This window comes from Camelus ferus, chromosome 6 (genome assembly GCF_009834535.1).
Source record: "Camelus ferus isolate YT-003-E chromosome 6, BCGSAC_Cfer_1.0, whole genome shotgun sequence".
Taxonomy (NCBI): Eukaryota; Metazoa; Chordata; class Mammalia; order Artiodactyla; family Camelidae; genus Camelus; species Camelus ferus.
The window spans coordinates 11547535-11560268 of record NC_045701.1 but is presented as its reverse complement, the minus strand read 5'-3'; the positions used below and the strand labels follow the sequence as shown (position 1 = coordinate 11560268).

Here is a 12734-nt window from a genome sequence, read left to right as displayed (position 1 = left end):
GTTGGTGATCATAAAATTGCTGCTTTGTACTCATGGGCAAAAATCTATTCATAAGCAACAAATAGCTCAATGTGCATTCCGCACCTTGAGCATCCGTCTGTTTATACTCATGCATTTACTGTATTTTTAAGTGTCTTTACTTTCTACTAAACATGTTCACATCGTGAAATTCTTTCACTCTGCAAAGACAGGATGGATAGGGAATGAAACAGTGCCTTTCAGAACTCTGATGAACCCAAACACAAAATTAAGTGCTTTTTCTTTAGTGTTTCTGGGTTAGAGCAATATAAAGTAAATATTAACAGTTACATGTCTCATATAGAAGAGCATTATTTTGTACACAACTTACATGTATTTTACACATGCAAAATAACACACCTACATAGCACTCTCAATTTCTAAGTTAAACTTAAATTACTGTGTATTACCTGATCATTTGTGGTATTTCTAATTTTACACTCCTATTCTACAGCCACCATACAGCCAAAAGAATTGATCAGCATGTCACTCTACCAAAAGTGAACTTGAGAAAGAAAAGGAGATGTGCAAAGGTGGGGGGCAGACAGAAGGACATCCTGGTTATCTGACCTTCTGTTGATTTACTCACAATGGAGAGTCAAGGACCACACACTGACTTGAGCAGTAGGATACACGCAGTGGGGTAGAAAAGTCAATTCTTTTCTTTTAACCATGAAGTCAGTTCTTCTACCTTATATCCAATAACTTTTTCCCCAACTGGTCAGAAAGGAAGGGAAAAAGGAGAAGCGCAGGACAGGTTCACTCACCTAAACCACTGAGAGTATAGAGAAGGTCGCTGGTATCTAAGAAAATGGGTCCGTTCTCCTGCTGCCCTTCCTCTTTGTAGAACAGCTTGTAGCCCCGAATGGTTGCTGTGTCCTCAGCATCCTGCTGCCACTTCACAGAAATGGTGGTACAGTTGAGAGGCTCCAAATACAACTCTGGAGACTTTGGGGCTAGAAAAATTCACCAGGAAAGTATGCGTAAGAGACCCATAATTTGCACGAAAACACAGGACCATCGAGTTCTCTCAGTCTTAAACCAACAGCTGCAAAAAAGTTCAATTCCAACAGTTATACTTAACCTTAATTTTTGAAATTCCACAATGAGACGAAACTTTGAGACAGAATTAAAAATATAAAATACTAACTAAAAAACTAAGGTATATAAATAAGAACAAAATTATATTTGTATATTTTAAGTTTTTTCAAAGAAGCAATAAGTATTTCCCTAATTTTGACCATCCACTATTCCTCAATGATAGAATAGGTATTATGATTAATCAATTAACAACAAGAAGCCCAGGTGTGTTACAGTCTACATTAGTAAAAGAGGAAGGTCTACAACTTCCTAGTATTATAGTCTTTCTAATAAATTGGTTTTTTTAAAAATAAATGGCAATGATATTAATTAGGTCTCTATTAATAAATAATTTTTGGTAATTCAATTAGATTTGGACCCATCTGTCTATGAAAGATCTGCTAAGCAAACATAGAGTAACCAAAAGTTTTACACGCTAATGAGTTCTACGCAAAAAGCAACTACTTAGTAAAAAGTTTAAATTTTTTTTCAATTAAGCTCATGATCTGTGGAATATTTTAATTCCTAAGACAAAATTTTAAAATATAAACATAACTTAGGTAAGAAAAAAAGGAAAAACAATGCGCTACTCTTCCTTAAAAGTCAAATTTACCTTTCACACTGGTAGCTTTGGGGGTCCTATGTGAGGTCCACACTGAAGACTCTCCCAGCCCCACCCTGGTGGCAGCAGTGATCCGCACCAGGTAGACACTGTCAGGTTTCAGGCCCTCCAAAAGGTACTCGTGTGTGGTCCCCGGGAGCTCCAGAACTTGGATGGCATTCTCGGTACTCAGGCGGAAGGACAGGCGGTAGAGCACCACTTGGCCCCGCCGATACTTGGCTGGGATTGGCAGCCAGGAGATGAGAATATCCGTGGGACTTCGACTGGTCAAACTAATTTCAGGAGGTCTCAAGGGAACTAGTCACACAAGAAGACAAGTTACTTATAAATATCAATGTCAATTAGCACACCAGTAGGTACTGAATTATCTTAACAGCAACATGCCACATAATAAAGGAGAAATACTTTCAGCCCTAGCTGAGGTTTTCAGTTAAGCAGAATACAAACCACAGAAAAGGAAAAATAATGAGGCAGGGTCCAGTATAGAGAAGCAAAGAAAGCAAGGTGTTCGTCCTTGCTACTGTGACTGCTCTGATGTCATCTGGGGTGAATATGAGCTTACTTAATATCGACACAAAATAGGAGAATGGTTCTCAAATAACCCCACCAAAACACCTTAAAACAACAAAGAGAGAATTATACAAGAGTAGAGGAGCTTAGGACACCAAGGTTATAATCTGACAAATAACATTCTGAAGTGTAAGAGTTGTATCTTAAAAACTGGTGCGACTCTTGCAGGGTGATGGACATGTTAGCTATCATGATTCTGGTGGTGATGTCATTGGTTTCACCTCATATACATCTATGAAAAATTCATCAAATTGTACATCTGAAAGATGTGTAGTTTATTGTGCAGGAGTCATACCACAATAAAGGTGTTAAAAACAAAAATTTAGCACTGGTTTCCAAATTATAAAAAATTGGTGCAAATTTTGTATCCCCAATTATAATATATTGTGCTCAATATAAAAACAGTGATTTTCCTCTGAATAATCTGAATTCAACTGGCACTCCAGGAAAACGAGTCAAGAATACTGGCAGGCAGTCTAATGTTAAGGGTTAAGGTGAGTTCAGGAGCTAGCCTGTGTGTGTGTGAATCCTTGTTATATCAATTACTAGTCTGTGCGATCTTGGCCAGAGGAACTTCTCTGTGTCTAGGTGTCTTCATGTACAAAATGGGGATGATGATAATAGCTTCTTCTCCAGTCTTTCCTATCTCAAGTAATGGCAATTATTTGTCCAACTGCTCAAGACAAAAACCTGCGTGTTACCCTGGACTCCTCCATACACTCAATCCTGGGGCTCTGGCTCACACTGCCACCGTCTTGGCTCCTGTCACCGTCACCCTCAGTCTGCAGTGTCGCACAAGCCTCCTCACAGATTTCCCTGCCTCTGCCCTCATCTCCGCATCAAATCTCAATACCTGCAGTTAAATTGTGAGTCATATCTTGTCACTTTCCTGCTCAAAACAGCTCCCAACTCACTCCAAGGAAAAGTGAGTCCTCACTGTGGCTCCATCCAAAGCCCTAACCTGCACGCACAGTAGGCTCCTCATTCATCTCTGCCTACTGCTTTCTGCTTGTTCCCTCCACTCCAGCCATGCTTGTGCTTCAGGCCCTCGGCAATTCCCACGTCCTCTGCCTGGGACGCACATCCCCCAGCCCTCTGCCTAGCCAGCCCCTTCATTTTCGTTTCCTTCACATCTTCAAATGTCACCTACAACCTGAGGTGTGTCTGTCTAAAGTCTTTCTCCCTTTCCCTGCTTTTTCCCCCTTCTCCCCCACACTGATTACCATCTCACATAGTATTTAACTGACTATCATATTTGTTGTTCCTCTGCTTTTTTTCTCACTATAGAAAGTAACAAGGTCAGGAACAACTTTTTGTCTCTTTTGTTCACTACTAATTATTGAATAACACATAGCAGGTACTAAAATAATTGCCGAATTAATGAAATAGTATGTGGAAGAGGGAAGATGGGTTAATCAAGCACTTATGAGTCCTTTATGTGTATCAACTCATGAATTCTCAAAAAAACCCAATGAAGAAAGTACCATTATCATTTCTACTTTGTGGCTGAGGAAAATTGAGGTACAAGGAGGTCAAGTCACCTGCCCAAGGCCGCAGAGCTTGGAGGTGAAGAAGCAGACCTGGAGCCTGCATTCTCACCCCCTGTCCTCTACTACCTCTTACGGAATAGATAGTTCTTCTATCATAGGGTGATGTAGGGACTAAATGAGCTAGTTCAGGGAAGGTTTTTAGAGCTGGCAGTGGTAAACACTCCACAAGCGTCAGCTGTATCTGCTGTGCACACTAGGAGACCCACATATCTCAGCTTGAGAAGTACAGGCTTAGGAAATGCAGGAAGACTGGTGCAGAGAACTGAAAAGCAGTATCGGAAGTATGTATGTATGAACTAAAACTTCATTCAATAAAAAAGTTGCAGAATAAGGGAAGGTTTAAAGGACACAAACTTTGAGATCATAACTTAACTGGCACTGGCAAGCTTTAACAAGTAGCTTTCTATGCTTAGACACATTTTCTTCAAGAATAAAGAGGGGAATACACCCCATACACTAAATAAACCCAAAACAACAACAATAAACACCAACCTGTGTTTCACCTTAGATATGCATGTCAGAGGTTGTTAAATATAGTAAGATAACCAGAAAGGTCATGGTTCCCTCTAAAATAGGACAGACTCTTCAATGTAAACTGAATGTGGAATTCAGTATCCAGACCAGTGGTCATTCTTTCATTTGGTAAAACCCCGACTTTATAAACATTTATGCAAGTGGTATTAGAGAGACACAAGAGATCTGGGACCAAATGAACCGAAGAAAGAGATTTGGGAGTCATTTATATTAAAAAGTTTTGAAAGCTAAGGGTGGACCATTTCTTGAGGATGAGAAAGTGTTTGTAAACGGAGAATACTGTAATTAAGTATACGTTAAATCATTCCCTTTCCACACTGCGGAGTACAAACATGGGCCACAGAGAGCCCCTGAGCACAAAGTGAATGAAGAGTCAGAGGAGGAGACTCAGCTCTCCAGGACGACTTTAATGGATGGAATTTCCCACCATTATAAGAGTATATGGAGCCCTGTCTGCAAAAGAACTGCAACTCAATTCCCAACCTCTGGTCAGTTAACTCACTGAACAAGTAATACTTTCCTCCTTAAGCAGAGTAAGCATAATGTATTTAAAAATAAACTACCCACTTTTGGATTTTACGATTTTTTTTAACTGACAGGTACTAAATTTTATAAACTTCTAATTTCAGAAGTCCAAAGCCTCCAACATCCAATTATAATATACACTCAATATGTAACTCATTATATTTATTCATGCCTAGAGAATCTCACATTTTGTTCTGCTCAGTTAAAAAAAAAAAAAAACCTGCAATATATTCACAGTTCAAACTAGGAACCCTGAGGAAAATCAGTGACAATACAAGAATTTTGTTATTAAAATCTGTATTATGAATTACAAACCAAAGTGTTCTTTATCCTTATCATGCTATGGCCAAAAACTGAAAGATTTGAAATGGCAAATTAGCCTCTGGTTACCACATCTGTTATTTTTTTAACCAAAACCAGGGTACTTTCTCTAATTTAAAACATTTATTCTTTGAAACTGATAAAATATATTAATGTTCATACTTAAATGACCTAGACTCATGCTTTCTTACCATCCTCTAAAGTGTTCTGTGTCACATGGTCAGACATCTGGCTGGCTCCCATTGGCATATATGCCACTATGTAGAAAGTATAATTGCTGGCAGGTTCTAAGTCATCAATAATATAATGAGTTGTGTCATTTCCGATGACTACTTGGTACTCTTCATTATTTAAACCTAGATTAAAGAATCAGTGTTTTTAAATTATGAACATTCAAAAGAAAATTAACAAGACCATCACCATTTTCTCTCACTATAAAACACTGGTCCTTTGCTATCTTTAGTAACCCTTTAAAAAATGTGAATAAGAAGGTCTTTATTTTTCAAAAGTAACCACGTCTTGTTACAAACTACTAGTTTGAGTTTTTCCTGAATACATCAAACTGAAAACAATTATTCTTCTCTAAATTTCATTTAACATCTAGTCTAAACCCATAGCAGTGACAATGTACAGCACTGACACAACAGAGTTTAACACTACAGAATACTGTAGTTCATAACCGTGTAAATTTTACTTGCTGAAACTCATGGTTTCTTTTTTCTTTTAAACACAAATGGAGAGACAGTAGGGAATGTAATGGCTCTACTCTTTATAAAACCAAACCAAACCAAAAGTTGTCCTGCAAAAGATCTCATTTTGCCCTTATTCTATTAAATTTGACTGACACAAGTTGTTCTTTTATTTATATTGAAAGCAAAAGAACTAGGAGGCATAGAATGTGCTTCAAAATGTTTTGTTCCACAACGAGTTTTCTGTTCCCCCCCAAAGAGGAAAAAAAACATTCTCAGCAATTCTTAATAAAATATGCATGGCAAGGTATAGAAGGGGATTTGTCTTTGTGGGGTTTAATTCCTACCGAGTAAACCTGTGAAGTGGAACAAGAGCCCTGGCAGCTAACTGTGCTTTGTGAACAATTCACGGTAAATGCACGTCAACTTAATCAGAACTCTCTAAGGAAGGAGCCCCTTCTCTCCACACTGGATTTATAAACAAAACAGAAGGCAAATTCCACTATTAAGTTTTCCCACATTTCTGAATTAACTTGATAGCATTTTAATTAGACAAGATTACAGGCATTTCACAACAGACTGGCTAATGGCTCGTTAATTAGGAACTGCACAGTACGATTTCTGACCTACTAAACAAGGTCCTTGAGTTCGAATTAAAAAGCCTTGTTCCGTCTTTGAATAGACCACTGGGCTGCATGTGGAGGCTCTAATGAAACAACCATAATAGCAAACAAGAGTGGTCTCCACCAAAATCAGCATTCCTTTTACCTTCCTAAATCACTCAAAAGGGAATTAACATACTCTAACATGCTCAGTTATCAGACTTTCATTCTTCTTGCTACCATGACCCCTGATTTAAATTCAAAATATTCCTTTTCAAAATACTGCTCCAAAGTACAAAAAACAAACAACAACAAACCACCTGTTTCTACAGACAGTTTTATTACATCACCATTCTTTGGGTGTTTGAGTTTGCTTTTAATATCTGCTGTATAAAAGGTAGAATGTTTGTGTATACAACTAACATCTGTAAACCTCTGCTAAGGTTTCTGTGAGAAATCAATAGCAAAATCTCTAAGACTTATAACTAGTTTTTCCTTTTCCTCTAAACTTTTTTTTCCCAAAAGAAAATATGAGGATAAAAAAGATTCCAGAAATGGAACTGAATAAAAATTTTAATACAGATTTGATTTTGACTTTTATATTATAAATGAGATACCAATTAAGAATGTCCTGGTCATGTAATAAATGAGGTATCAATTAAGAATGTCCTGCTCAATTTTTAGAGTTCTACAACATTTCAGAAAATATTCAAAATATGTAAAATCATACTGTGGAGAATCTGAAAGTGTTTACCCCCCCCCCCAATAGCATGCTATCGCAATTTTGGCTCACATTATTATTTTATCAAGCAGTTACACCATGGTTTCTATGTAACTGCATACTTTAACTGGCATATTAAGCCTTAAGTAAGGAATTTATACCTTGGCTGAAATGAAATTCCTAAGTACACCACTCTGTAACGTTCAGCAGGCAGAGATGGTACTTATTTCTAAACAGAAAAATCTTAAACTATACTTATGTACACAAAGTTAACAATACAAAATTAGCAAAAAATTGATACGGAAGTGATATGTTAATTCTTTTATTAAAAGAGGTAACTGCCATAGAACTTCAAAAATATTTTGTGGATTATGTAAGACATCCTTCATCCTGAAAACTACCCTTGGCAGTAAGCAGCACTTGCAAACAAACACTCCACAAATTGCTTACCTTCTGCTTTCATGTAGTGCACGGAATAAGCAATGACTTTGTCTGAATTATACAGTGGCCTCTCCCAAGCTAAAAGGATGGCTGAACTTGACATGGTTTCAGCATGCACATTATAGGGAGCGCTGGGTCTGTCTTCTGACATTACTACAGTCAGCCTGGCTCTAGATAAAACAGATCCCTGGCTGTTCTCAGCCATGCACTGATAAATAGCGTCATCTTCAGGAATAATCTGGTTAATTACCAATTTACTGAGGAAAGAAAAAAAAATTTCAGTGAAAATTCTAAGTATGACATAAAAATAAATCTGAACTATTGCTAAGTGCACTCCTAATTTTGAACAACAAAAGCTCCTAAGAACAAAAAACTGTGTAATCAGCCCTACTAAAAAGCTATATGAATTGAAATTATTCTTATTTTCTGAGTCTATATAAGTAAATACTTGTGATATCCAAATTCTGTTCACTTTAGATGACAGCTTAATCTCTTTTTTTAAAATTCAGCTTTTATTAAGAAGGAATTTTAATCTGTAATAGCAACTAATTTCTATAATATTGCAATGTTACATAAGATTCAGGTGTTTAAAGTTTTGTTCAACATATGAGAATGGTAGAAGAAGATTCATACTTATACTAATAAAAACAAGTTCTTAAAATCATTAAGTTTGAACTGTCGAGGAATTCTCGGAGACTTAATTATTTCCTTCTAAGTTCCTCATTTTATAGAAGACAGAACTGAGACTCCAAAGGGTTAATATGCTTACTAATAATTTAGCTGGTGGCTTATCAGGACTAGAACCCAGGTCTGGGGGGACTGTCCTAACAGTCATTTCATTATAATCTACCACTTTCACAATCCATATATAAATACAAAAGGACTTTTGGCATGCTGCTGTTAATAGTCTCAAGTTAATTTCTTATTTATTTTACTTCAGTTTAAAAATACTCAGATAAGTTAGATATTTGATATTATAATTATAATCGTTTCACGTAAGAACTACTAAAGCCACTATATCTTATCTACAACATTAGCAAAATGACTTAGCCCACCTGTTGTACATCTTAATTCTACCATTTGAATGTATCCTCCTTCCGTTTTTCAACCATGACATTTTGGGTGAAGGGATTCCTTCTGCCTGACATACAAATCGAGCAGTGCCAGCTCGAGGCCTCGTTAAACTTTCTGGCCATTCAACAAATGAAGGAGGAGCTATTTTTAAAGAAAAAAGAAAAAAGAAAGTATTTTTGTGGTCCAAACAGGAATGATATAGAGTCGAGGAAGAATATAGCAAATGACACAAGTCCCATCCCTGAAAACATGTGATGTTCTGAGCCTCCTGTCCACACCCCCACATAGATCTCTCCAGACGCCTTTTCTCTGCATTGCTCAGTTAGATGCCCACTCCCTCCAGGCTTTCTCGATTGAGGCCATCTACACAGACACACTAAAAACATGTGTGCCATAATCCTACTTAACTAGGCCCAATATGCAGCCACTTGTGAATACATACAGATGATTGATCAAAATTTTAGATTTGTCCATGGGTATATGAATTTGTGGGTGGGTAAGAAGAAGATAAAAGGGAAACTTAAATAAAAAGGAACATCGTGTTATAAAAGCAAACAGAATGGTGACTTCAGAATGACTCTAGCTACAGTTTAACATAGGTATTTAATTTCCTCCTAAAACTCATCACTGGATTACAATATTTTGTATCAACCTTCATATCAGTGCTACTAAATTCAAGAAAAGTGGGAGTTAGCTATGAGATAAAACAGCGAATGTGGAAGTATAAGATTTTCCTGATTGCAGAAAGAAAGAAAACATACCTAACACAGTTAAAGTTGCCATGGCAACTGTAAAGTTGCGTGTGCCTGGGGTGGTGGCCCGACACATGTACACTCCAGCGTGTTGTAGCCTGACATCAGATATCATGAGGTTACCATTACCAAGCACCCGAGTGTTAAAGACATCAATGGACTTGTGATCTATTTCAAAGAGAAGGCTTCAGTTAAATCAGTGCAACATGCAATCTAAATTTTTTTTCCTTTTTCAGTTTCATTATGTAGAATTGTTACAGTTTGCACATACACACCATATTGCATGTAAATACATACATACAGTACACTGCACATTTTCTTTAGTTTTCATATATGTACTAATTATTGTTTCTAAGAACAGATTAGACCTCATATGATCTAAAATTTTGTCAAAAGATCACTATCCAAACAATCACTATCATAAAAAGCATAAAATTCTCTACGCTAAAATCTTTCCTCTACACACTGAAATACCGAAAAGTTTGTATGTAAAATAAACATGTTATCAGTTTCACTGGTGTGAACAAAGTTGAAAGAAAATACTTCTAAGACTTACCAAGACGGCTCCAAGAAATGATCGGTTTGGGATTTCCCGTGGCCACACATTCTAAAACAACAGTCTGATGAAGAGATGCCGTTATGTTCTGTGGACCTGCTATAATGGCTGGTGTGTGGAAGGGCTTAGGCTCCTTCCCTTTGAGAGGGAAAAGGTAGAATATAAAAATAAATTATAAGATACAAATAAAACAAGTTAAAATACTTATGCTGAAGTTACTCACTTTTTAAAAACAACCTTATTGAGAGGTAACTCACCCATCTGAAGTGTACAATTCAGTGGATTTTAGTTATTTTCAGAGTTGTAGAACTATTACCATAATTAATTTTAAAACATTTTCATTGCCCCAACAAGAAACTCCATTCCATCAGCAATCACTCCACAATCTTCTCTCCCCACAGCCTGACCACCACTCATCTACTTTCTGTCTCTGGATTTGCCTATTCCAAACATTTCAATAAAAAGGAACCAAGTATTATATGGTCTTTCGTGACTGGATTCTTTTCACTCAGCATAATGTTTCAAGGCTCATTTAAGTTGTAGCATGTACCAGTACTTCATTTTTTATTGAATAATAATAATAGAACAATATTTAATTAAATGAATAAGACACATTTATCCATTTATTGGTTGATGGACACTTAGGCCATTTCCACATCATCCACTTTTAACTGAAGTTCAGACAATGACTTAATGCTTTCACTAATCTTGTTAGGAATTTATGTGATACTGGGGAGAAGGGAAGAAGTCTTGACAATGTTTTTGTCTTTATCCTTCACACCAAGAAGCTAATAGATACCACCTAAAATTAAAACACGGCATTTAAAATTTAATTTCAGACTCAGTGCTTAAAATTTTTTTTTTCAATCTTAAAGGACCTTTTAGGAAGTAATATCTCTTGCGAAGAGCAAACATTCATGTGAAGTTCAACAATGTCTTTAGGCCAGGTTTTCTTCTACTACATTCAAGTAAATTGAATTATTTAAAGACAAAAACTATCATCTGTCTTAATTCCGTTTTAATAAAATGCATATTTCTTTCCTCATACTCATCTCTCTAGCTAATTTCCCTTCTAACTATACTCAAGTATGGCAAACTATATGAAATTATGTTCATTTAATGTTAACAATGATAATTCCTGGGTATGGAACTGGGGACATTTTAAAACATATCTTTGTATATTTTACATTGTTTAGTGTAAAAAATAATTTAGTTTTACTTCTATAGACATCACTCTTTATAAGAAGTAGGCATCATCTCCACAAATGGACATTGTAATTTTTCTTAGAACAACAAACAAAAAAATTCAAACTGTAAACAAGTATATCTTTATTGGCAAGAAGTGGCCACCTTCAGTGGAAACAGATGATTGTTATTTTTTTGTGTGTGTTTTTTTGCATTTTATATTTAAAAAACAAAAGTAAAGTATTTACAAAATAAAAATTCTTTCTTAAAGATGCTGACATTAACATATAAAACAAGTTAGTTTGAGAAAGTTGCTTAAACAGATAAAAATAGATTATAATAATTTAAATAAAATTGAAGTACTACTTTATGGCATACTTCCATAGCCAGAGAAGGAAAATTAACAGCTGGGCATCCATACTTTGATGTAAACCCCACTTCTGTGCGGTACCTGGAATCACTGTGAGAGAGGCCTCCATGCTTTTACGTCTGTGGGCTACAGTAGCAGCAACACAACGGTAATTTCCAGCATCCTGCTGGTCAACATCATAGATCTGCAATACTCCTGTTGGTAGGGCAGTTATCCTGTTATGAGAAGGAAGATGATTAAACTTTGCAGAAGATTTTATATTTTATCTTAACATATATTCTATGATACGAATTAACATACTCAACTTTCTAAAAAGTGCCAGATGCAATACTTTAAAGATCTTCTAAAATATTAGTTTGACTGAATAGTTTTATTTGGGTTTTATTTACAACTCTCTAAAACACGATTATGCTGTATGTGGTTTGTGAAATCTATCAGTGTAATTTTCTACAGAGTCTCATTGACATTATAGCTTACATTTAACTAACTGGTGGTCTAGAGCTTAGTACGATTTTTTTCAAATTCCTGATTTCTTGCCTAGGTATTCTCCAAGATACATCTGAATACAAGTTTTGTTTTTAAAGCTTTTCCTTAAATAACTTTGTCTATCTTAGCGCTCTCTACCATTTCAGCAAATGATTTCTGTCAACTTAGGAATATTGCTGCTCATTAGGACAGGAGTCAAACTTTTGAAGTTGCTGCCAAGTTCTTGACCTCTAAACTCTTATCACCTTCAGGGCACTAGGTGCATGCATGCACGTGAGCACGTGTGTGCGTGTGCATGTGTGTGTACTGTAGAGGGGGGCTGGAAAGCAGAAGGCCGAGATGGAAGTGGGCAACTACCACTGCATACATGGGAGACCCTTATACCAGCACTACTATTCCCAGCAGTAGAAGTGTAATTCAGTTTCCTAAATCCTTGGATAGCAATCCAGGTACTCCGGTGGTCCCAAGGTTGGAAAAGATGTTTGAGGAAAGGAACAGAGTATTTGAATTCTGATCTGAACCAAAAAAACAGGAACTATGTCCCATGTACCCGAGACCCATAATCTAATTCTTTGCCTAACTTTGAAATGTCTTTAAGAAACTGGTTACTGCTACCAACAGTGAAAATGAGCTCTCCA

General features: G+C 36.4%; 1 protein-coding gene across 2 annotated transcripts in view; it reads right to left on the bottom strand.

Annotated features, from left to right (window-relative positions):
• Window positions 1-12734, bottom strand: part of PRTG (protogenin) — a 120028-nt gene that overhangs the window by 52715 nt on the left and 54579 nt on the right. For both annotated transcript variants that reach the window (XM_032481128.1, XM_032481129.1), the window contains exons 4-11: window positions 11692-11825; window positions 10056-10193; window positions 9509-9667; window positions 8729-8888; window positions 7683-7930; window positions 5412-5576; window positions 1712-2017; window positions 786-974 (exon numbers count right to left, since the gene is read on the bottom strand). In XM_032481128.1, coding sequence (XP_032337019.1) covers window positions 786-974; window positions 1712-2017; window positions 5412-5576; window positions 7683-7930; window positions 8729-8888; window positions 9509-9667; window positions 10056-10193; window positions 11692-11825 — 1499 coding nt within the window. The remainder of the gene's footprint in view (window positions 1-785; window positions 975-1711; window positions 2018-5411; window positions 5577-7682; window positions 7931-8728; window positions 8889-9508; window positions 9668-10055; window positions 10194-11691; window positions 11826-12734) is intronic.